Source organism: Anarrhichthys ocellatus, unplaced genomic scaffold (assembly GCF_004355925.1).
Source record: "Anarrhichthys ocellatus isolate YVR2014 unplaced genomic scaffold, GSC_Weel_1.0 scaffold31, whole genome shotgun sequence".
NCBI classification, from domain to species: Eukaryota; Metazoa; Chordata; class Actinopteri; order Perciformes; family Anarhichadidae; genus Anarrhichthys; species Anarrhichthys ocellatus.
In genome coordinates, this window is record NW_022280061.1 from 386,735 (window position 1) to 412,165 (window position 25,431).

The 25,431-nt window shown below is 42.2% G+C and overlaps 1 protein-coding gene across 2 annotated transcripts in view; it reads right to left on the reverse strand.

The window, feature by feature from the left end:
* The window catches only part of helz (helicase with zinc finger), a 44,687-nt gene that overhangs the window by 4,644 nt on the left and 14,612 nt on the right, over positions 1 to 25,431 (reverse strand). For both annotated transcript variants that reach the window (XM_031864465.1, XM_031864464.1), the window contains 20 exons: positions 25,276 to 25,402; positions 24,905 to 25,117; positions 23,553 to 23,683; positions 22,331 to 22,510; positions 19,986 to 20,087; positions 18,199 to 18,377; positions 14,844 to 14,962; positions 12,787 to 12,932; positions 12,232 to 12,379; positions 10,479 to 10,662; positions 9,300 to 9,528; positions 8,895 to 9,171; positions 5,072 to 5,117; positions 4,103 to 4,290; positions 3,344 to 3,548; positions 3,147 to 3,229; positions 2,534 to 3,044; positions 2,084 to 2,339; positions 1,043 to 1,772; positions 112 to 403 (listed from right to left, as the gene is read on the reverse strand). In XM_031864465.1, coding sequence (XP_031720325.1) covers positions 112 to 403; positions 1,043 to 1,772; positions 2,084 to 2,339; positions 2,534 to 3,044; positions 3,147 to 3,229; positions 3,344 to 3,548; positions 4,103 to 4,290; positions 5,072 to 5,117; positions 8,895 to 9,171; positions 9,300 to 9,528; positions 10,479 to 10,662; positions 12,232 to 12,379; positions 12,787 to 12,932; positions 14,844 to 14,962; positions 18,199 to 18,377; positions 19,986 to 20,087; positions 22,331 to 22,510; positions 23,553 to 23,683; positions 24,905 to 25,117; positions 25,276 to 25,402 — 4,346 coding nt within the window. The remainder of the gene's footprint in view (positions 1 to 111; positions 404 to 1,042; positions 1,773 to 2,083; positions 2,340 to 2,533; positions 3,045 to 3,146; positions 3,230 to 3,343; positions 3,549 to 4,102; positions 4,291 to 5,071; positions 5,118 to 8,894; positions 9,172 to 9,299; positions 9,529 to 10,478; positions 10,663 to 12,231; positions 12,380 to 12,786; positions 12,933 to 14,843; positions 14,963 to 18,198; positions 18,378 to 19,985; positions 20,088 to 22,330; positions 22,511 to 23,552; positions 23,684 to 24,904; positions 25,118 to 25,275; positions 25,403 to 25,431) is intronic.

Consider the following 25,431-nt stretch of genomic DNA (forward strand, 5'->3'; position numbering starts at 1 on the left):
GGACTTGTATACTGCAGTGAAAATCAATCAAGGCCACAGAGAGAAACATATGACGGCCCGACGCTTCTTTGGGTTCAGAGGGTTAACAACAGCATACTTAGCGGTGCTTACCCAGAAGATCCCGGTGCTGAGTGAGTGTACCGGCTCCGTTACATGGAATGTTCTGGAACGTGCCGGGACCCCCACCATTACTAGGCCAGAGGTCATGCGAGGGGTAACCGTAGGGGGCATGTGGGTGCTGATGATGCTGTATGTGCTGATGGGGGTGGTCCTGGAGGTCTGACGTGCAGGGCTGGGTCTGTTGGGACAGGACATTGTGGGCGTTGGCTGGAGACGCTTCATCTGGGTAGCTAGAAGAGATGCGACGCTGATAGAGAGGCCGGCCTGGACCTCTGGGTTCATACTGCACAGACGGCAACGATGGATGAGGAGAAAATGGTGAGAATGGGTTATTAAGTCAGAGGGGTGGGCAATATGACCTTTAAAATAAAAGAGGCTTGCAGCCCTGAAGAGGCAGAGGTCCACAAAAATCTTTTCACAGCACTTGCTAAGACTCAGCTAATCCCATTATAATGCTTACAACTGTAAAAGTATGAAGACCGATTAAACCATTTACAGGAGTTAAACCAGGTGACGCCAAGGTGAACCTTTACAGAAAATGTCAGACGGGCAGAAAGGGAGAAAGAGGGATGAAACAAGTTCTCTCCCAGGTGCATTTTGAAGCAGATATTTGTAGTTGCTGTGAAATAAAACAGTGAATTCTAAATGCAACATTGAGTTCAGTGAACAAGTTGCCCATATTAAGGCAGGCACAACGCTTGCACTCATTCCTATATGAACTAAATAAAACACCATCCAGGATGTTATGGGAACCGCAGGCATACAGAGTTTGTCCCTTCAAGCACACAATGTAAAATGATGATTGATTAAAATAGATAGTCACAACAGCTCTTTTTAAAGTAGTTTTAGCCTGCACTGAAGCCTGTGACATTCAATTTTAGTACAGAGAGGTTTTAGATACATTGACAATGAATAAACATACCTCATCTACGTTGTGAAGGGTTGTGGCTGCTGATGTTCTGGGAGAAAGTGGGTGGTAGGACTCCTGGTCTGGACCTTGACTTTGTTGTTGTTGTTGTTGCTGCTGCGGTAGTTGTTGTTGTTGTTGTTGCTGCTGCTGCTGCTGCTGCTGTTGTTGTTGTTGTTGTTGTTGGTGGTGATGGTGGTGGTGGTGGTGGTGGTGCTGCTGCTGCTGCTGGTGGTGCTGATGGTGAAGTTGCATCAGGTGGACTTGCTCCTGCCTGCTGGGATGAGCCATGATGGGCAGACCATAAGGAAGGCCGTGGCCCTGGTTCCCCAACAGGTGGTTCTGTTGTGGTGGGCTCACTGACGCAGCTCCACCGTGAGGCCACTGGGCCTCTTGCAGCATGTATTTGACCTGGGAGGAAGGGTTGCTGGTAGGGTGGGCTGGTGGCTGATGGGGGTAGCTACCAGTATTATAAAGGGGGTTTCCCGGATGCTGCTGCAGAGCTGGGTTGTTGAGAGGGTTGTCGTTAAGGAGATCGCGGCCTGCGTCATGGGGGTAGGGTCCTGATGGGAAAGGTCCAGCATGATTGGGGGTAGCGGCTAAAGAGGATGAAGGGTCACCTGAGGCACGGGACTGGGACTGGCGGTACTGGAGGAGACGAGATTGAGGTGGAGGCTGCATCTCAGCTGCATCCCTGGGTTCAGGTTGTTCCTGTGGGGGCATCTCTCTCAAGAGGCCCGGGTACCTAGGAATTGAAAATGTATTTCTTTACGTCTGAACTGTATCATGTTTGTAAGCAGCAGCATGGAAAAGAACACTATTCTGGAACAACAATTTACAAGGTTTATCAATAATTGAGGAGCAACCAACAAGATACAGAAATCGTTGCGGTCCAATTTTAAGCCGTTATCTCGTTTCAGCTAGCTCTACTGTACACTCAATTTGAAATCTTACACAAAAACCTTCAATGTTCAACAGTAGAACTGTAATATGGCTCTAGTATCAAGTTACCAAACCAATACCAATGACATAATACAAACTGTTGCTTAGTCTAACCTGGTGAAAGGTGGTCCAGTGGAAGCAGAAGTAACAGCTTCATCCTCGATATTGGCACCAAGGCCCCAGCTAGCTGCCCGAAGCAGCTGAGGGGGGAAGCGAGCCATGCCAGGTTGAGCCAGGTGGGCAAGCTGCTGGGGCAGAGGGAAGGGGACGCTACCCTGGAGAAAAGGGCCTGGCGCCTCCCCCCACTGGCCCAGTCTGGCTGCCTGCTGCTGCTGGCTCAGGGCCTCTAGAGCCAAGGGACCCTGGAGGTCTAAAAGGGGAACCACGTGATTAGTTGTGATCGCTTGACTGCATTCATTTTCTATAGATGATAGAAAACCATATGATTCTGTGCCATAGACCAAATACCAAGTGATAATATGGGCAAACATGCATCTGGACTAACTTTATAGAGTACTCTAAGGATTTGCCGAATAAAAAAAAAAAAAATGATGCTCCACTCACCCAAACTATCTCCCAGGCTTCCATCCTGTCCGTCCTCCCCAAAGCTGTTGACCCTGTTATGCTGTGACAGGCCTGGGTGGTGGCCCCCCGGGTGGCCCATCGGAGTCCTAATGGAGCTGCTCATGTCTTCCACCCCTCCAGGCTCCGGCCCATCCAAAGTAGGAGACTGGACAGCCCTGTGAGGGGGTATGGGGCCAATGAAGAAGGAAGTGTTGTGGTTACCACTAGTGTAGGCAGGGCTGAGCTGTTGCTGCTGCTGACTCGGTGGGGCCATCCCTGGGTGTTGAGGCTGGCTGACCCGATAAGGAAGCCTGGAGACTGGATACTGTGGGGGGAAGGCTCTTCCACTGGCAGGATGTGGAGGGAAAGCTGGGTTGGGTGGTGCCAGGTGGTAGTTGAGGGGTCTTTGGGCAGCTGAGGGATCTTTTCGATGGAGCAGCGCATTGGGAAATCCAACAAGCCCGTCTGGCTGTGAGTCTAGACTTCGGCTTTGGCCTGTGTCTAAATCTCCCTGGAGTAAAAAATAAACCCCGTGAGCAAAGACGTGGATCTCTACATAAAAAATAGATACGTTGCTTAAGGATAATGAAACACATAAATGTCAACAACTTGCCTGTTTTTCCTTCATGTCGGTGGTTTTCCTCTCTGGTGTCTGAAGACGGCTCTGTTCTGACTTTGGACATCCTTCCAATTTACCTAAGAAGTCAAAACCAGAAAATAAATTTATTAAAATATGCTTGACTACTTCTTTCTTTCCATTTGATGGAATACAATTATAGCAGTTTGTGATTTTGGCTGGTTGAGGCACACCATTTCTGATGGGGTCGGCCTGTAGCTCCTTGTCAGGGCTGGGCTGGCCCATTCCTAGGTGAGTGGGGTGGGCCACTCCACTGTAAGGGATGGGGGAGCCTCGATTCTGGGCCTGCAACAGATTAAAGTTGTAGGCCATGGCTGCCGGGTGGCTCATGATGCGAGGGTCCACAGGGAATCGATTCTGGTAACCTGGCCAAGGCAACTAAGGAAATACAAATAGACAGATTTTTGATTAAGACACCATGACAGAAGAGAGGAAGGTAAACTGACAGCACATTACCCATAATGACAATAACAAACAGCAACACATGAAACCAAATAGCTAAATTGTTTCGCATTTTACAGACGTGAGCTACATAATAACAGAGCTAATCTACAATAAGCCTCAATGCATTTGGGTAATATGACTCAAAGAAATGTTGACAAAATAGTTTTACTGTGGTATACTATTATTGAGAATTACTACACAGAAGAGGAGCTATTAAACATTTTTAGATTGTTCTTTGAGAGCAAACCTATGATATATTATCTTAAACAATGCAAGTCGTGTTACACATTACACTAGGTGATAAAACAGGCACATATTTTACACATTTTCTTTGCGGATCTTACATATTTTTCTTTTCTACAAAACAAAAAGCGATTTGATAAAATCCTTTGTAGTAGTCAAAATATAAGACTTTGTATTGCACACTGGCTAAATATACAATCTGACATGCGTATCTGGCAGTTTGTTACCAGAAGCAGGAAACTTACCGGTAGGGGCATGGACATGACCATGTTGCCACCGTACACAGCTGGGACGTAGAGGATACTGGCGCCTGTATGAGGATCTATCCTCTGAACAGGACTGGGTGACTTGCCCATGCCAGCTGGCGTGCCACCCAAGGGTGGTGAGAATGCCCGAATAGGGTTTCCCATCAACACAGCCGGGTTGGGTTGGACTGCAATGAGAGAAGATGGCATAGAAATACAAGTAAATGCAAATGGTTCTTAATCTAAATGTGAAGACACATTGATAGCAGGCAACACACTAAGCCCAATGCATATCCAACTATTTATATAAAAAATATTAGGTAACAACTTCTCTGACTTTATCAGAGAGGAGGGCGACGACCTATGAATAGCCGATGCCCAAACTGCATTAAAAGGCAGAATTTCATTTGATTTGTTTCAGTTTAGCTGGCTGACAATCTGCAGCAGCTGAAACAAACCGATTGTCTTCCCGGAGTAAGCATCGCATTAACAACTCCTTGCTGTGTTGTTCAAGGCTGCATCGCACTGCTGGCTTCAATAGCCTCAGGCCGTCATGCATCCATCTGCGCTGCTGCATTAGACTGGCTCATTTCAAGCTGTTGTGATGTGTGCTCATTTGTGTTCAGAGAGACAACAAAAGAAACAAAAGGAAACTCTTCCACTGTTGCTCTGTTGTAAGACCCGACAATAGAAATAAAGGAGAAAAATGCTATGTGGAGGAAATGTATTTCTATACTGTACATGCTGAATCAATTTCAACTGTTTTTTACTGCTACAAGAACACTGACTTTTTGATGCAGTGTTTATCAATGGTACCGTAGTAATATACTTTGATGAGTCTCAAATTTCCCCTGCATTAGATTCCTTTCCTTTTCCTTCATCTACATGCAGTCAAGTGAACATTTTGAGCCTAAGCCTGCCTGAGCTACAAGCTTTGAATACTTAGATAATCAACAGGGATAAACTCACCATATCCTTCAGGTGGAAGGTGCTCCGTGTGGTTTGCATGTTTGCCCTGTAGGAAAAAAACAAACTCTTAGAAAGTCATGAAGCAAGACTTCAAGAGTTCATAGAGGCCCAATGGAGAAGAAATGAGTAAATAAACGATCGTCGTAACTGTTAATCAATAAATAGTAGGAACTGGATATACAGCGGTTGCAGTTTGGTCCGCGTGACTATCCCAGATCTGTCAAAACAGCTATAGGATCAACATCTTGCCAAAAGGGACTGAGTTTTTGTCTACATACTGTACTGTAATGTACTTTCCCTGGTACGCTATCGCAGATCTCTTTACCGTCCTGTAGTACGGCCTCCCAGTATTTCTAACTGCGTCCAAAGCTTACGCACGCACAAAGACACATACTGACTCCAAATATAGAATAAACAGATCACCAACGGTGTAGTATGCATATGCTCCTCAGTGACCACTTCACTAATACCACTGATGTATTTAAGAAATTATTTAAAGCACTTTTATGGAAGAGCCATAATTAAAGGATTTTATCAACAAAAAAAAAATCCCCTAAAAACACCAAATCCACTTAATCAATATATGCTATTAATGAACAGTCGCATCCTGACACAGCTTGTCCAAAATGTATGAAAAACACACCACTGCATTTGGAAGACGTATACCTTCGTTAATCCGGGATCAGTATGGTGACTGCATTGTGACTGCTTTTCAAGCTACAACAAGTTACCACGTCTGCAAAGAAAGATCTTTTCTTTTCCCTCGCCATCCTCTTTCTCTCGGGGGCTTCACAATACAGCTCCATCTACTATATACGTGTACACAGAGAGATTGAACTGACAGCTGATCAGTGGTGACACACGTGTACAATTACTCATGTGGGGGCGTGCTCACAGACACATGCGAATACAAAACACTGGGCTCACGTGAGATCTCCACATATCTGAGTGTTGGTGGACCATATCTCATCTATTAGTAATCATTAGAGGAAAGAATACACAAAAATCTACTTTGAGCTCCGTCAGTGGCTGGTTTTGTAGAACGCAGTCTCTCCAGGTTGACTGTGGTGTTAACAGATAGTTTTGACAGAGAGCGTGCTTCGAGCGGGAAATTAATGACATCCTCCATTCTACGGGATCCACTCTGTTGCTATGCAGATATTATATAAAGCTGATAGTTTTTCCATTTCAGGGAAGGAACGCCAGCCATAATAAAAGGAAAACGAGTGATTCTGTGAAATCATTATGAAGTTCATAATGTCCACTTTTTAGTATTAATGTTACTACTACTACTACCAGCAGTCTTTGGCATTAAGAGCAAATTTTCAAGTATTTTAGCAAGTAGTTATGAACACAAGGATGGAAACAATTTGCAGGAACGCCTGCCATTACAATACAATCGCACAGTTCCAACTATTACCTGAACATTCATGACAGCATCCAAACAAAAACGGACAAAAACAGGACTAACTTCTAGTAGCCAAGCTGTAATGTGTTCCTGGTATTTTGCAAACTCTACAAACCCGGACAGAGTTTAAAGGTAAAGGCCATTTGTTGAGAAAATGAGACTAATTCTGCAAATTAGGCATTTAGAGATACTAGAATAACTGTATTCGCAGTTGTATCAAATAATTGCAAATTCTGAAAGACAGACTGACAATGTTGAAATCACTTTGTGAGACAGAGCCCAGGTACCAACTAAAAGATAAGGTCAGTAAACAAAGTCAAATCTGGTTGGTTGGTTCCACATGTAAAAAAGTTATATTTATTATGGCACCTTTAGTATTAGCATTATATAGCAACCAAATATAAAACTGCTGCAACTAATGTAAAAGTCTCTGCAATTTATCGAATCATAGATGTGGTGCTGCAACCTTTCCCCTAAGTACGAGTTGAACAGTGGCGAAGCCCAGAAACGATCCTGCTCAACATTTGACTCATACGATCAATTTTCCGTGGAGAGCAGCTGAGAGTAAAAGGCCCTGCTGACTGGATCTTATAGGGGTCTAGGTTCAGCAGTAACAGTTTGGTTCTCAATGACACACCGTCAGTGATGTGATATGATATGTGTACTGTGCTGGGCAATCAATGTCTTGCCATTGATTGATTGAAGAGATACGAGAAAGATTGTAATGGAGAGACACACAGAAGAATACTGTATATGCCAAGAGGAAGTCACACAAGTCTGACTTAATACCAAACATTTGATCCTGACACCACCTCAAGTATCACTTCTTATTTCCAAATAATGATAAATTATCATCCCTCCAATCAAAACCACTAAAGCTGAAATTACAAAAAAGCTTTTTAATGCGAGACATATTTTACCACAAATGTCACAGTCTTGCATACTTGCATCAAAACACCATCTGTGTCTGAAAACAGCACTTCACAATATGAAGTCAACTAAAGCATATATTTCTGGTAATCTGGATGCCACACAGTGACCATGTTGCATGCTTTCTGAACTCTGATTAAATTAATAGGTCTTACAAGTAATTGCAAGTACATATTGTATAGTCCCTATAATCCTTATGTATTACTCTTTCACTCTGCCTTTGGATACCAAGTTATGAATATGTATCCGTCTCTACAAATTGATTTATGAACCATTTATTTTATCCTCACGTTTACCCTTTAAACACTACAATAGTTTGGACAAATGAACCTGATTATGTAGAATTTTATAATACTCACAATGTAAGGTATCAGTGCAATACTGATCAGCAGCGGCAAAAAAGTTGCCTTGAAGCAGCTACATTTAATCCTACAACAAAAGAAACTATTGGCAAGACACTGTTAAAAGTTACCCAATTAATATATTATTAAATGACATTTGCATGGATTATTTTGGCTGTACATCTCAGTAGGTGCTTCCACCGTGTACAGAGCTACCGAGAATGACCTTTAAATTAGCAACACGCTGGATATGCTCAAGGAAACAATATATTACATACTGCATAGTGACAGCACCATGTCTGTGTGTGCTGTGTGGTTGTGCGCCACATAGTATGACTGTGGCGAGAGGGAGGAACTGTGTCCGTGTGTGTGTCTGAAGCCGGCTGATGCTGCGGAGCTGTGGCTCATTAGGCCCAGAGGGAGATGGCAGCAGGTTGACAGCTGTGTGGATTTCGTTAACCTTTACCACAGGGCAGACGGGGAGGACAGGCAGACTCGCAAAAACATTTCCACCAAAGCCAAACAATCAAAACACATCCTTACAGCCAAACCTGCGACGGTAATTTTATATCTGTGTTGTTTTTCTGGGGCCAAAATGAATGACCGCTAAGTAATAACTGTGGTGAAAAATAAATATATACATCTAATAAAGATTTTGATGGATATGTTCTTTGTGCCTGCTCATGTAGCGCTTTTATCCTTTTTCCATCTCTAAAAGCAAGAGGCACTCAATTTATTCCAGATAATTTGTTTACTATTTTCAACCAACCACAAAGTGGTTACCCAACACATTAACATAAAAACCCTGCAACATTTGAGCTTGTCAAAATATCATCTGTCCCCACCTGTTTCTCTTTCATTCCTGCCTCACTACTCTGTTTTCCTGTCTTCCTTCTCTCTTTTTATTCCTTCCCTACATGTGCAAACTCAAAATTGTTGTTTTTAGTATTGACAAATTGAAAAATTGCAGAAACGTATCCACTAAAAAGTAATATTATTGTTTGACTAAACCTATTTATATATATATTTTTTTTTAAATAATTTCTGCAGTTTGGTGTCTGGATTTTTAATGCCCATATTGAAAATAGATGAGCTGGATGGAAACAATTATTCATTCAACTGTGCCTCATCCGAAACACCTCACCTTAGGGGGTGACTGCTGCTGCTGCGGACCCTGCTTGTTGGAGGCGAGCTGTGCATGCTGAGGATGAGGATGATGGTGGGGGTGCAGGGCCTGCGATGAAGAGTGGTGCCCTTGCAGTGGCCTGAGGGCACGGGGAATGAACTCTGGGGCCAATGGGTTGAGGACGTAGGTCTTCTTGAGCTCCAGGGCCTCCAGCTGAGACTTGATCTGCTCAAAGGTGATGCCGTGTAGGCTGGAGTTTTCGTGGCAGATGGAGATAAAGTGCTCCCAGAATTTTCTGGAAAGGCGCAAAAAAAGAAGGAAACAACAGATGGAGATTATATATTTTTTTATATTCTATATTATCTTGCCAATGAGCAGTCCGTTGCAGTATTAAGGCGAAGAAAGAAAAGTTCCATTATTTACCTGCAGCGCCCAACAGAGCACAGTGCAATGGGGTCTCCCACAACTGCGACCAGGGACTGGGCTCTGGTGATGGCCGTGTTGAGTAGCTTGTAGTTGGAGAGGAATCCATAGTCGAGGTCCTCTGTCGAGTCCTCAACTAGCTGCTCTTTACGTTTGATGGCCGTCTGCTTGTGTTTGCAGGTATGCCGCGTCCGCACCGTGCTGAGGAACAGCACCCGGAACTGTTTACCTGCAAACGTGTTTTTATTATTGTTTTTATTATAATAGTTTCTAAGGACTCTGAAAACAGCGAGGTAAAACATTATTAGAAGAAGCAAAGACCATCGATGTCACTCAATTAGAAACACAAAAGAGATGGAAGCTAGCTCAAGGTTGACCAAATTTGAAGCACATTGTCAGAAATAAGCAACAAAACTGCAATGAATGAAAACGATGAGGAACCTTAATTTCTCCATTAGCTTCGATGATTGCATTCATTTTTTTAAAGCCAATTGTGTTGTACTGCCAAGTGTTGCTACAAATAAAGGAGCCTTTGATAGAACACAAACAAACAACTACAAATTCAAGTTTAAGCACTAACCACAGTAGGGTTTTCTTGCGTGTGTGTTCACATGTTTCATGTGTGATTATTAATGAGGAAGTTAATGACCTGAGGAAAGCAGCTGGATGCAATACAAGTGGGAACTGCATGAGACTGAAGCAGACGAGAGATTGGGGAAAGAAACAAACTCATATCATCCTTATGGATGATATGAAGGCTAATATGAAAACTGATAACTGCAGTGGGATGTATAGAGATTTGTCTTTAAGGCAATGTAGCTCTAATTGTAAGTATCATTTTTGACTGAAGGTCATCTCACACAGAAATATGTCAGGCAAGCGTCATGGAGAATGAGGCAGCTGGGGATTCAGACGTTGGTATTTCTTCGTCCAACTATTTTTTTTATTGTCTGAAAATAGCTGCTTTCTTCCAGTTTACAATTTCCCATTCTTTGAATAATGTCAACACACCATCAAATGAAAATATTAAACCCTGAATACATGCATGCAGGACACCAACAAGGCTATTTAAATCTCAAAATATTCATGAACTGGTACATTGATGTAGCACCAGTTTCGGTGGTTTGAGCCAGTAACTACACACATGGAGATGCACGATGGTCAATGTTTCTTCCTCACCTTGGACATTGAGCACTCTTTCCACGCTGATCTCGTGCATTCTCTTCTTTCGGAGCTCAGCACGAATGCGGAACACCTGGTCAGCGTACGGCGACACCACTCCAATGCTGGTGTCGTCCAGCTTACCCCAGGACACCGGCCACTTCTTCTTCAACTCTTCCACCCGCTCCACAATCTCAAATACCTGCGGAGATAGAGGAACATGAGCGAAGGCGGCGACAACAATTGTTTTATCATCATAAGCTTCACTGTACAGATGATTATGATTTTACTTCCAATTTAATATATTGTGTATTAGTTTTAAGATTTGCTTTGATATTATTTAATAAAGCAGGAGTTGGGGCTTGAATATTGTTCTTTTGTAATATAAGCAGTTTTTTAATTCCTATTAAAAGAATTGGCATACTCCCAGAGGCTATAAACCGTCATGGAAATATTGTCTTCCACTTGAAGCTCATCAGAGACACTTGCGCAGGACTATCAACCGGACATGCGTACCGCATTGTGATTTAGCAAGATTATGATAATGTTGTCAATGGTTTGACACGGGTGCTGTATCAGAGAGACGGAAGGTAATTCGTTTGGCATTGCTGACAGTTTGGGAGCAAAATGAAGAAGCAGCCGTGGTTGAGTTGGCTGGAACTTGTCAGTAAAGGGTCAAGGGTCAGACACAGGCAATGACCACCAACAAGTCTGCAGAGGAACCAATCAAAGGCTGGGACTGTCAGTGAATCATGCATCATGGGTGTCAAATGTTGCTCCTAATTACATTCATGGGTTTCATCTTCAATTAGGGTTGAAAGACAGTGGGTGTGATGAGGCGAAATAAACGGTGCTGATCATTCTGCTTTGGACTTCAGTCAACCAAACTCAACTTAAAATAAATGACATGTCGTTATAATCAAATCCCTGAATTATTTATAACAAACTGGGGTCTACAGCACAGCAACCGTGATTCATAATAAAAAATATCGATAATTTGAACACAATTATTCATCAAACTGTGCATTATGCACCCATACAAGCACAGAGACAAAAGCAACGTAGACTAACTACAATGGAGCCTAAATAATACAATAATCGCAGGCGGATACAACTGAAATAAATTAGATATAACTAGGCGTAAGTAGCATATATGGCAGTCTTGGTCAGATGATGAATTAATGATATAATTACCAGCGAAGTGTTAGTTTTAACATTTTATCATCAGAATTTGAGCATTTTCATTAAGTTAATTTGTGTAGCTTAGTGAAGCTTCTTGTTTTTTCAGATTAGCTATAGCACACACGTCACAATCAATTAATACAAACTGAATCAACATGCTTCAGCCATCACACTGATTAACTTCATATTGGTCTCGTTTTTAAGCTTTGATAGCCTTTCCTTACTCAAGAGGAAGGGAGCAGAGCTATTTGGTATAATAGTTTAGTTCTAAACTTCAGGATTTTAGGAATGCAGTGGAAATAAGAATCATAAAGACATTAGTTCTGTGGGACAGGACAGGAAAATGCTGCATTAAAGCAACAAGTGCTAAACGAATTGAAGATATTGGTGTTATCTAGTGATAGCAATTGTTACTTTCAAAAATGAATTTTCTATTCATTCACCTACCTACTTCAAAATTTAACATTTACTATCAAGCAAGAGGAGTACATATTAACACAAACACTTACTTGGATAGATCTCATAATGACTTATATGCAAACACCATGAGGCCCCAGCAGAACAACTAAACCAGTTCTAACTTCCATACCTCTGCATTGTTGTAGTAGGCAGTACTGTTCTTCTCCTGGACATCTTCTCCTCTGGCTGTGAAGAAGGTCAGAGGGTAGAAGTCCTTGTGGGAGGGCTGCTTCCCACTCGCCATCAACTTGCCATCATAAAATAATTCTGACGTGTAGCTGTCGGAAGAGGAGGTGAGAGAAAGAGAAGCACAAAAGGAAAGCAAATAGAGGGGATATATTAGAATGGAGCATGTTGGTGCAAGGAGATCTATCAGAAGTTACTGATAATCTAAGAATTACCATCATATCATCATTCTTTATGCTAAGGCCACAACTATTAAGATGGAGAACATTTGTGCAGCTTTTAAGCCTTTATTAGGGTTGACTTAGATTTCAAAATATTGAAAAGTCTGACCATTTTTACATAATGACCCCTCTTTCCTATCAACTCATGTCTGTTAATTCTTCACCTATGTTTCCCCTTTTCCTCCTGACCCGTTCCTCCCACCCCCTCTTCTCTCGAGTGTCTCAGCCTCTCCCTCTCACAGTTTCGACACCAGGCGGTGTCGATGGCTCACACCTACCTGATGATAGCTTCGTGAGAGCGGTAGTTCTCGCACAGGAGGATGCGACAAGGGTATTCGGGGGGGTAGTGCTCATACAGCCTGTCCAGCAGCGACACATGCAGGTTACGCTCACGCGCAAATTCGCTGTACACAAATGGACTGAGCTGAAGGACAAAATGGAGAAAGAGAGAGAGACAGAAAGTTAGTTTCAAAGCATGAAAAGGGTATTTTACCATTCTCTCACATCATTTCTTTTACTGTCTAATCAACACTGAATTTCAATTAAGTACGCTGAATACATTCAAAGTCTAAAATAGCGGTGTGAATCCACATAGCACACAAGCTTTAGGCACACCTTTCTTTCACGGTTTTTACACCACAGTTCATCAGGTGGTTTCATGAGAACGTGTTAGACCTCTGGTTGAAGCTATGCTAATCACATGAAATCCCATGTATTGCTCGACAGGGCTCAGGTCATTTTGTGAAGTAGCTTAGCGAGTCAGGTCTACAAGAATGTCTTGTGTTTGCAATCTCATGTGTGCTTCCAAAGATATTTGAACTAAATTTCCTCGGTGTGTCAGCTGCTTTGACAGGATGTATTATACAGAACGCATCCCCTTCTTCAACGTGTTTACAGCAGTCTGATATGCTGAATCTTTACATTTTTCCAACAAGAATGCACAGTTTGGTTCCCCCGGGCACCCTTACTTTTTTCAAAAAAGGCTATTCGTTAGGTAGGATATTCCAAATATTAACTTAAAATGTAATTATCTACGTTGAGGGCTATTCTTGTTTTGAGGAAGAAAGAGAGTTGTCTGTCCCACTGTAGATTGCAACCTCTTCCATCTGGTGTGTATGCCATTAAACAAACAGTGATTATAGTGGAATTTACTCGCAGTGAAGTCACAGCAGTTTGAGAACATGCCAAATTCAAAATTTGTTTGGAGTATATATGCAGCAGCCAGCCTTGGTTACAGACCTGCTCCAATATGGCACTGCTTTCCAGCCAAGACAGAACAGCATTGGATTGTTCGATACCAAACCACAGGTGGCGTTTTATACCTAATCTCTTGTTATAGCAATAAATAAAATAAGTGAGTAAATCAAGCGTAATCAGTTCTTGAACCAATACCTAAACAGTCTTAACATCTTCAGTGTGTAGTGAGCTAGATTTGTCCCAATCATCCCGATGTGCTTTAATTCAAATGAGGTTGAACACACCCAGACAAACAAGACTGCAATTTATCTTTCATTTGAATCTTAATTCAAGCCTGAAAGTGAGAGGGTCTTCTAGCTCTACTGAGGCCCCACACAGTTAATAAGAAAGCAAACAATCAATAGATGCCTTCGCCTTCATTGACTATTCAGTCTGCTCTCCCACTGATGAATAATGGGGGTAAACTGTTAAAGTGAGAGCAGAGACAGGAGAGAGGGAAGAGACGGAGAAATACAAAGGGCCACAGCCGTCCTTGGACCTACGAAGCTATTATATAGGATAGAAAGGTGGAAGAAGATGGCCGTGAGACAAAGCGATTGAGAAAGAGACAGCTGGATACACAGGTGGACGTTCTCTTTTAAATCCACTTTTTCTTTGCTCCAAGAAATAGCAGAGAGAGAGATCAAGTAATTAGAGCAGCTACTGCACAGTGTTCCTCCGCTGCCTACTGATAATCTGTGCTTCTGTCTAAAACCAGGAGAGGAGGAAATAAGGTTTTAATTCCTTGCGTTTGGCTTGCTCGACTGATGTGAGCTAATATTTAAGTCATCTGTGGCTGAAGTGGTCTCCAGAACCTCAGCTCTCGATTGGCTGCAGTCTGTTCTTTTGTATTTGGAGTCTTACCCATCGCAAGATACAAATGGAGTCATTACCTCTACCCGATGTCTCAGCTACTATCTGTACCTGTATTGCATCCCTCCTTCCAAATATTATTTTAATTTATTTAAAAATACAAAGAAAGGTATTTAATTATCTGAGAGAATGAACCCAATACCCTTTGATTTGCATATATCTAGTAATTAGCACATTAGCAAAGAAATGCTTAATTCCCCCCACTGGAGAAACTCTTTGTCGTTACCTGCATATGGTCTCCAGCCAGCACGATGCGGGTGTTCTTGCTAGCTAGAGCAAAAGGCATGATGGTTTCACACTCCATGGCCTGGGCTGCTTCATCCAAAAGGATATGAGAGAACAACCCTGCCAAAACAGACAACACACCAGCATCACTTTAGTACTGCAAGTTGTTGATGCTAAACATAAACAGTGCACACTTGTTTCACACCCGAAAATCCTGATAAGGAAAATAGAAGAAAAAAAACAGGGGTATATGCGAGTGCGTGTGTGTCAAAATTAAGATGACCAACATTGGCACATTAACAAACAATCATTTTGTTCACCAGGAGCATTAAAAGCTTGTAAACTGTGTCCTCCTCTGAGTCACTTTTTCTGCCCTTTCTTTTAACCGGCCCTGCAAAGCAAAGGCAGGGTTTTGTGGACATTTGAAAGGGATTGAACAGTAGCTCTACCCCTGATTTTAAAAGCTTAAACGGTGCTCTGCAATGTGAAGAGGGGGGTGGGAGGGGGGGTGAATGAAACGGCATGGCAAATGAGTGCTGGAGCAGGGAGGCTGAATAACAACCAGCAAACAGCCTCTGAAGCCCGGGCAGACTTTCTACAGGAAAGTATATGCAGATATGAAATGTGACGGCAGAAAATAACAAAATAAACTCGGCGACTGTCAGAAAGTAAACAAACAGAAACACGGGCTGGCAAGAAAAGCGGTGGAGCAAATTGATTTGAGGCAACATTCACTCCTTTGTATCAGCCTTTGAACAAATGCCTGCAAAACATATTGATTATATTTTTCCAACTGTAGAGCCTCAAACCAGTGTTCTCAGTGTGCACCTCATTGAAGGAAATGCTAGCATTGTCCCCCCTGTGCGGCTGATAAAAAACTGTTTTTCTTTTACAATGGCCCTTACCTTTGCATTTGCAGAATATGTATCTATTTAAGCATATGAAGTGTAAAGTAATCAAAGGAGATGTGCACATGTGGAACTCAAACCAGACTAAAAACATGGAATGAAGCATTGCTAGAATTCCCTCCTTTTCTATCACGTGTCCCTAATAGAATGATTTGTTAGATGCAGACAGAGGTCACACTGATTCCAAAAGGTGGGGTGTAATATGCATAAAATAATGCACATGAATAATCTCTGGGTAATATCCTTAAAATGACGTGCTTGAGTAATCTCTGAATTGGTCACATACAGGATGAATGAAAATCCAAGCTGCACAGTTGTCGCCGTGAGGAGAGAAATTAATTTGTGGGATTGTCATTTTTTTTTGATCACTTCACGGAAAATGACTTGCTCAACAACGCAGCCAAATCATTCGTGTGCTACCCTCATATCACACAGTTCATTATTGAGGCCATGCACTTTTGTTGATCTCGTCTATAACTTGTAGTCCTGCTGCATCCTGCCCACATGCTCTTTTACTTCGATCTACATGAATACGCAACATTACAAATGGAAATGTTTCCCCGTGCAGAGATATGAAGATGAGGAGGGACGCAGAGACGGTCTTAATGAGGGCCACGTTGACAGAGAGCCAGCCCTGAAGGAACACGGACCTTTATGTTTCATCTGGGACAGAGCTGCCCGCCCTCTAAACTACAGATCCAAATTACATTTCTGCAGCTGCCATTTTTCAATAAGCCAATAATGGTGTTTGAATTGTGAAACAGTAGTAAAAGAAAGAAAGGAGGAAGGGATAATAAGCAGAGGGGGAGAGAGAGATCAGAGGCCCAGTGTTGCACAAGACGACAGTTTAATAATGAATGGTGGTTGCTTCACCTCACATCCCCAGTCTCTCACATTCTACCTTTCATCGTCCCTTTCTACCCTTTTCACACTTTTAAAAGTGACTTGCAAGAGCTGTGAAAAAGATAACTCCAGTAAAGATCGGGTTTAAAAGTTGTGTCAAACTGTGTTCAAAATGCGGCTCATGCTCAAAGCTGGGTTGGGAAATTATTTTTGTGAGAATTTGACATTGTTCTTGGACGTGTTCTGGTGCCCGCCACACAATGTGAACCCAATAGGAGCCAACTTCCTTTGGGATAACGACATTCCCTTATTGACCACAGTATGAGCTCTAACCTTAAACCTTCATCACCAGGCTGCAAGACCCAGCAGCATCCAGACAAATCAATACTAGACTGCACACATCTGCTAAAAGGGGAAATACAGCTCATTCAGTTTTCCCTTTTAAGAGTGCTTTCTTTAACAAAATTTACTTATCAGAGATAATATTTACATTTTTGTGATTTTGTATTCATTTTTTTTTAAACTTCCGAGTAAGCATTGTGGTCTGCAAAGGTGTTTACTGCTCGTTATTTGGGTTGAATTAGCCAGCAAACAGCCTTCTACGATGAATGGACGCAGATCAAGAATTAATGTTTCAAGCTATTCTTTTTCAGGGGTTAACGTAGCTGTAGGCGTCTACGAGTGCACCCATAGGCAGTCAACCTAAGTGTGTATTTAAATATAGAAGTGCACCCACAAAAATGCATACATGAGCAGGGCATAACATGTGTGGGTCCAACTCCTGAAGGTGGAACTAGTCTTACAGGCACACCGGAAAAAAACATTGCACATTTCCACATGCCAGATATCTAGGCCATAAGAGAGGAATGCGAGCGAGAGCGCGAGAGCGAAAGAGAGATATCTATCTATCTATCTATAGAGATATATATAGAATAGATTTCCTGGGGCATCTGTGCGTTTGGGGTGGGAGATTTGTTATTGCTACTTAGTAGACTCGCTGGCTCCCAATTGCCTCGTTTCCCGACGATTTTCATCACCGTGGAACACGAGGAGAGCTGGAGAGGGGCTAATGATGTACAATACATTAGAAACAGGCAGATGGTGTTCCCAAGCAACAGAGAAAGCCCCCTCTGCTAACACATTAGAGTCAATTATTAGCCTGCAATGACAAACTGGTTGTTTTCCATGTCTTTTACACAACTTAAATGAGCTTCTCTCTAGGCGGGCTTCTGCCAACACTGGATACGAGTCACCGGGGATGACCAAAGAACATGAGACGGAATTATTTCTATATATTTATATTAAGAAACAAAACATATTTGCATGAATATAGTTTCACATAATGCAGTGTATCATAGACCAAAATTAAATACTACCTTAGTTGAGACTATTTTTATGTGCCGACTGAATCCAAATGGTCATTTTTGAGGCTATCCTTGTGTTTGACTCAAGGAATTGTAATATTTTGTCCACCTGATAGTCAGTGCTCATTCTTCACATGTTCTCTGAGCAATGTGAATGGTGTTTGTTAGCCCCTCAGGAAATGAAGGTGGTTTAGACTGCCACTACACTCAAGAGGACTACATATCTTGTCACACGACTCACCGGGCTCCAAGTCAAGCTGGCAGAGGTATTGGGAGGTGCTGAGGGTGACCACCACCACGCGGTGCCTGAGGATGTCCTCCCTTGTGGGCATCTGGAAATTGATGTGTGTGTTGGAGATGAGACAGTACTGCTGGACCAGCGGGTGAACCGTCTTCACCCAGCGGTTCCTGAAGTATACCCTTGAGAGAGAGACAAAAAGGAGATTTGTCAGAAGAGAGAGAAACAACCGAAGGAGGACCACTTCATCAGTCTGATTCACATTCAGATCCTGTTTATCCATATTGTGTGAAAGAGTCTTGCACGATGCGGTTCCCTTAACCTGCTTTATCTACCAATTTAAAGATTTAGGTTCGTGGATGCAACCCTCCTAATTGAGTCTGCAAATTAACTCCCAAAGCAACAAAGTTGGTTTCGGACCAGCAACAAATAATTTCTCAGACGTAATCTGGCATCTTCTCTGCCTTTGTTTCACTTCACACAGGGCAAACTTAGTATTGATATGGGAAGAACAAAACATCAGGGCTCAATCGTCAACTGTGCCTAACTGTACAATTTTAAGATGGAGTCTTCCCTCGAGGAGGGAAGAGAAAAGATACTATGCATGGCTGCGAAGTACAGAAAGGAAGGCAAGCCCTCTCTTCCTTGTGATGTTGGTCAGTCCCTTTCCACACTAGCGTCCTACATATATTCATACAGGGTCTTAATTCTTGACTGAGCCCACTCATCGAAAAGTAGACAAGGGGGAGCTAAGAGAGGAGGTTGCTACAGTGATTAAGGGGCAATTCACACTGGAATCCACAGAAATCAGACAACCCACTCATGTTGATTGCCTGTTGTCCCTGGGCTTAACAAAATAAAACAGTGACCTAGTTAGGCCCTGGCTTATCAAGTCAGACACTGTTTTTCTGTCATTTGTGATCTCTGAGGTTGCTGGAATGTGATTAGAATCACTGATGCAGTGTGAGGAAGTTGTGTGAATCCGTGAGTGCCTTTGTTTGTTGCCTTCAGGTGGAGTTTGAAATGCAGGAGAGTTCGTAGAGTCTCTAAAGTTAGCAAATGTCTGTCTGTCACTGCTGCCGGCCAAAAACAATCTCTGTATAATATGGACGTATTATTGGGACTGCAGGCTTTCCAACAATGTTAATCTAGTTGATGTATAGATGAGTGAGTGTCATACAGAAGCTCTCCAGCTAGGATGGTCTCCTCCAACAGAAAAGCAACAGCCACTGAATACAAAAGATCCAATTTAACTGAACTGGAGTTTATGTTAAGTACAGGCAATTTAAAAGGCAAGCCATTGTTTTTCTTATTCAAAATAATGGTATTAAATATATTATCGAAACTAATTCACTCTGTAAGAAGCCACCTTTACATACCAGAGCATTTATATACAAGATCAAGGGTTTTAAATGGCTCACAGTAGACAAGCTAGGGCTGCTCCAAGTCATGAATGTGGTCAACTACAAGACAAAAGTGTGCTTTGGGCGGCTGTAGGTATATATAATGTACATGTGTTGGAGGTAAGTTCTTAATGCCTTTACAGTGTATACTATAGAAATGTGGCTCATTGAAGACACAAAGGGCTTCTCAAAATCTGAATGAACTGCAGCCTGCAAATAGGACATATAAATGCAAACAGAGTATATTAAAATATACCTTTATAAGCACCATGTTTGCTTTCAGACACCATGGCACTTTAAAACTGCTGTTCACAAATACACAAGGCACACAAAGCATGTTTCTGCCCATAGCTGTCGAGTCTTCTTTAAGCAAGTGTGCTTCCATACCTGAGAGGTCTGGCATGCGCGTTGCCTGCTTCCACGTAAGGATGAAGGTAGTCCTTAATGTAAAGGTCAGCTGCACTGTTGGAGTGTGTGCAGATCAGGACCCTGTAGAGACAGAAGACAAACAATGTCAGAGGCCACGCATGGTACACAGTTTCTGTGACACTCAGTGGAAGAAATGGCACATAAAGTCAAAACTATCTGCTTAATTAGATACCACAATAACATTTTTGTTGCTATTTAAGAGAGAAATAACCCTTCAACCTACTTTTATGCACTGGTTCCCTTTAATTTGTATGACTAACACAAAATTACAGTTATTTTTGTCGTCAATGTCTGTCTTAAGAGACACCGCATGCGAGGGGATAAGGTTCGTCATCCCATCAATGCAATTTAATATTTTAAAAGCTTTGAGTCGGTTGTTAATCTCTAATTGGACTGGTCAAAACGTGTTTACACAAAATGCCTTGTAGCGTGTAGACTCAGAGCAAGTACCTTTAAGCTCAACAGCGTGTACAGTTACTTCAAATTGAGCTTTGCAAAACTGTCTCTTGTAGTTACCCATTGAAACGGTGGTGAAACATCACAGCGAGCGACAGCTATGCATTTAACATGTCCAATAACACACATTAGGTACACCCGACTACAATCCATACAACGTCTACATCATTTTAACAGCATGAAGAGCAGTCAGCACAAGTCCAGAGGGGTCACTTCCCCCTGTCTTGACTTTTAAAATATCTATAATTCATCCTAAAGATAGAATAGAAAGTGCATTCAAAGTGAGAGGAGGAATGAATATTACATCGCTACACACTTTTTCCTTTTACATTACATACATACAACCCTGTCTCCCTTATTCAAACAGAAAATGTGAACTTTTGTTCAGGGGACACTGTTCGAGGTATTGCATTTATTTTTCATTCAGGCCGGGCACTATGCGTGTTCTTGTGCTGTATTGCTTCGCTTCAAACACAAGAAACTGCAGGACTTCCTGTGGGTATCTGCACACAGTGAGGGAGCTAACTAATGAGGACAAATGATAATCGAAGGAAACATTGCGATGTTTTATCGTTGCACAACACAGTGTGGCAAATTTAAGTGATACACCGCGATTGATCGGATTAAACCGCATCCCGGCCCAGGAAAGATGATCAAACTAACCGTGTGCACCCATCACAAATAACACAAATTCATCCAAATGGCCAGCACTCTTTTATCCTCGAGTGGTGACACACGCACACTACCGAGTATATACGCCAACACAGTACAAACACACACACACTGCCCAGCTTTGACACTTCAGTCGGTGTTTTCTGGAACGTTTAATGTCAAACCCAAGGCTGCCACTGCCCTGGAGTTAGAAACTGAGGTCACTGCACAGCCATGCCCGATCACACCCTCTGACTGACCTCCCTTGGCACCTGGAGCTTTAATGACTGATGCCAATTTGATGGCGACACAAACACACACCTGCTCACATCTACAATCCTCTTTCCATCCCTAAAAACACTCAATAGCACCCATTATTTCACAGCGGCTGATAGCGGTCTACTCCAGAGGGAGGCTCGTGATGTCCAGGTTGTTGATTCATTCTCAAGATGGTTAATCAAAAGAAAAAGAAAATCAGTAATATTTAAAACATGCACTGTTGAATTGTTCTATATTATACTGAGAGGTGTAATTTTAGGATACACTCAATACTATAAACAACTCCCATTATAACACATTATAATATCATAAAGTTAGGATTTATTAAAGGACTTATTTTTTGCTACTCTAGGTAATCTCAATAAACTGGCAATTGAGAGTAGATTGAGTTCATGAGAAATATTTTCTTTAATTACTGTGAAGCGCAAAATGACCACAACATGTGTGGGATTTGACAGGTTTGTTGATCAATACCAAAGACTGAGAATTGACTTCACATGTAGCGAGTTTCCCAGCACTTAAACTGACACCCATTAACATGCCGAGACACTCCGAATGCCTTTCCGTCTCGACGCCAGACACCTTTCAAGTGCTGAAAGGAAAGAGGACAGTGCTCCCAGCTATCAGGGCCAACATGTCATTTCTGAAGAATAAACAATCATATTCAAAAGCAAATCACAAAGCAGTGGTATTAGAAAGGGAAATATGACTGTGTTGTCCAAAATAAAAGACACCCTGGTTAAAAGAAAACCCCAACCTTTGTCACAAAACAGGTAGGCCGATATACAGTATCACATTTTGGTAAAAAATAAAGCGGATGAATGGATATGATGGAAGAGAATCGGGGCTTAGGGAAGGTAAACAATAGTAAAGGATGTGCAACTATCCTACTAGTGGTAAGACAAACATAAACAAACCTGCTGGTGTCCTGGCGCAGGATGTGCTTGACAGCCTGTGCCAGCGTGAAGGTCTTGCCGGTGCCGTAGGGTCCAATGAGGAGGATCGGGGGCAGGGGAATAGTGACGGGTGTGGTGATCGCCAGGATGGCCTCTTTCTGCTTGGCATTCAGACGGGGGTCCAGCTGCTCGTCCCACTGCCTGAGGACGGGGAAAATATTAGAGAAATCTACTTTTAATGAACTTAGTCATTTATGTATTTTGTCAAAGTAGCCGTTTAAGCATTTAGATAAAATATTGCCTCATGAACAAGTAATAGCTCTGAACATGAGAGAGACCACATCGGGCTGATTATTGCTTATGTTTGTGAATAAAGTGTGATTGATCATTTGAATGCAACTGTGAACCTATTTACACATTAAATACATTTAAAATGAAAATGAATTTGGTTTCCATCACGCTATAATACACTCACTAAATGTAAGAATTTAAAAAGGTCAAAACAAGGCAGTGGGTATCATTTTAAATGGCTGTTTGATGCCCATCTTGCCATCAGCTTTTTATACAAAAAGTAAAACTTTTAGTCATAACACAAAATGACCATTAAAATGTTAATGTTGTATACTAGTACGGTGCAACCTCAAACCACACAACCAAGATGCAAAGCTTTTATTCACTATCGTGTTTTGTATATTTGTGGTTAGAGTGCAAAAGTGTGTATTTATATTAAAACATACAGCAGGGTGTATCTCATTCTGATCACTGCTGTTATAACTCAAAGCAACCCCCATAAAGAAACTGTGAAAGCGATGCGCTTAAACTTCAGCTAAATTCACTCTGTTGCCCACATTTAATGAAACACTCACACTTATCCAAATTCCAATTAAAACAAAAGTCTAAATCAATTTTGGAGACTAGATAAGCAGCAGCTACACTATTCATCTGCAACAGAAAAGAAGGTTCCCTCTTCCATACAGCGACATGAAACCATCTGTTATGTGTGTATAGGGAAATTTCATTTTCACTGACTTAAATGATTAGTATTTGACCTTTTTTACAGTAAAGTATCACGGAGTTCTCATAGAATCAATGGAGTGAGACACAAGAGGTGAAAACCATAATCAGAATAAAACATTGATGTTTCAACGTAAATCTAACTTCTGGACGAGCCCTTAACAGCGACATTTGTGTGTGTGTGTGTGTGTGTGTGTGTGTGAGACTGTGTGCATGGTGGAATACACACCTGGTGGGGCTCCAGGGGATGGTTGGGACCATTCCAATGTCAGGGAAAAGGATGCCATTATCTTTGATGCGATCCAGAGCATAATGCATCTCACAGAGCGGCAGTCTGTTCAGCTGGAACTGGAGCTCCACCTGACGCAGAAACAACACCGACAGCTTACCAAGCGGTCAAAGCAACCCTGGTTTAACTATAGATTATATATCCATCTACAGGGCAGGGATACTATGTTATAAGCAATACAAAGTAATCCAATCAAATAGAATAGCGCCGGGCCGCCGGCACAAAAGCTTTTTGTTAGGGTTGTATAATATTGGATAAAATGGGAATCATTCATTTGTGGTTTAACTTGAGCTCATGAGTCTTGTCCTTCCATTAAACACAATAAATGCAATATGTGCATTATATCTACAGTTTTAAAATAGGACTAAGTACAAGCTTGATTACATTTTTAAACCAACCAATCAAGAGCTAAATCAAGATTTGATCTTTAAGATGCCTCTAGAACTAGACTGAATGCAGTTCACCTACAGCTAAATGAATTGTGTAGACAAAAGACATACATAGATCAACAACAAAAAAATCCTAAAACAATTGCCATATTCGGCAAAAAATAGGTGCTTCTATCTTTTGGCCAATATCATCCACAAAGTGAAGCATGGTGGTGTGATCATCATTATAACGAGGTTCTTACCAGTAACGGGGACTGGGAGACAGTAACACCTGCAACACCCCTACAAAAGTGACCATTGCACAATGTTCTACCGTGTTGTTTATTTTGACCGTGATGTTTTGGGGAGCCTTGGTTGTTTACACTTCTATTCAATCCCTTTGCTTATACCAGTTTTATCATGTAATCACCAAGATTTGGTTTCTACTGCTAGAGGGCCTCGTCATCATGCAAACTCAGACACAATCCTAAAAGGTATCCCGTAAAGTATGCACTGCCTTTGGGATAGGAGTGTGGAAATTAGAAGAACGAGATATAAGGAAAGACGAAGCAAGAAAGTGAAATAAACAACGAATTCAAGAGCAGGAAAGTCAGAGATATGCGATGGCGAGAGGAGCGTGAAAGATCAAGGCTGTGTGAAATATTCTAAGAACCCACAGAGGAGATAGGGAAATGAAAATGTATCATGTACGCAGGCAGAAGCAGCGTATCCAGGAGAATAAGAAGATGCTCTCAGTGATAGGATGTGGGTTGTTATGATAAATGTTAACACAACGGCTCGCTTCATCTGCTGATGTTCAGGCAGGAGGAGCGATAAATATCAAGCTGGGCCTGCTGGAGGTAGAGTCCTTCAATAAAAGGGATATTTCTCACTCCTCATGCCTCAGAACAGACTACTTCATACCTGTAGTTCTCTGTCAGGCAGTAGCCCTAGCTCATCACAGCAGTTCTTGCAGATCCTTAGGAAGATGTAGTCCTTGGTCTTCTCCTCGATCACAGCCTCGTAAACACGCTCTTTGACCCCGGGAGGCGGATGGCTGCTGTGACCGTCACGGCCAAATGGCAACACCAGGACTGAATTCACCTTGGTCATCACCAGCCGGCCAGCCAATGTGTCCTGAGGTAACAAATGAAACAAATACTGTTCAGAAGCGGTAGCTAGCTGACACCTTTTGGCCATCAGTAAGTAGTTACACTAGTAAAGAGTGACAAGGCAGAAACCAATGTAGTTTATTGCAAGTCTATTGCAGTTGACAATTCTACCAACCCAGTTACCTCAGAAAGTGTTTCAGTGAGTTTGAAGCGTGCAAAGAGCTGTCCATTCTGGGCATACTTGGCTCCAACAGAGATGCCGGTCAGCATGAAGCTGGTGACGAGCTGGAGATTGACTTTGATGTTGAACCTGGCCGGGGGGGGGGGGGGGGGGGGGGG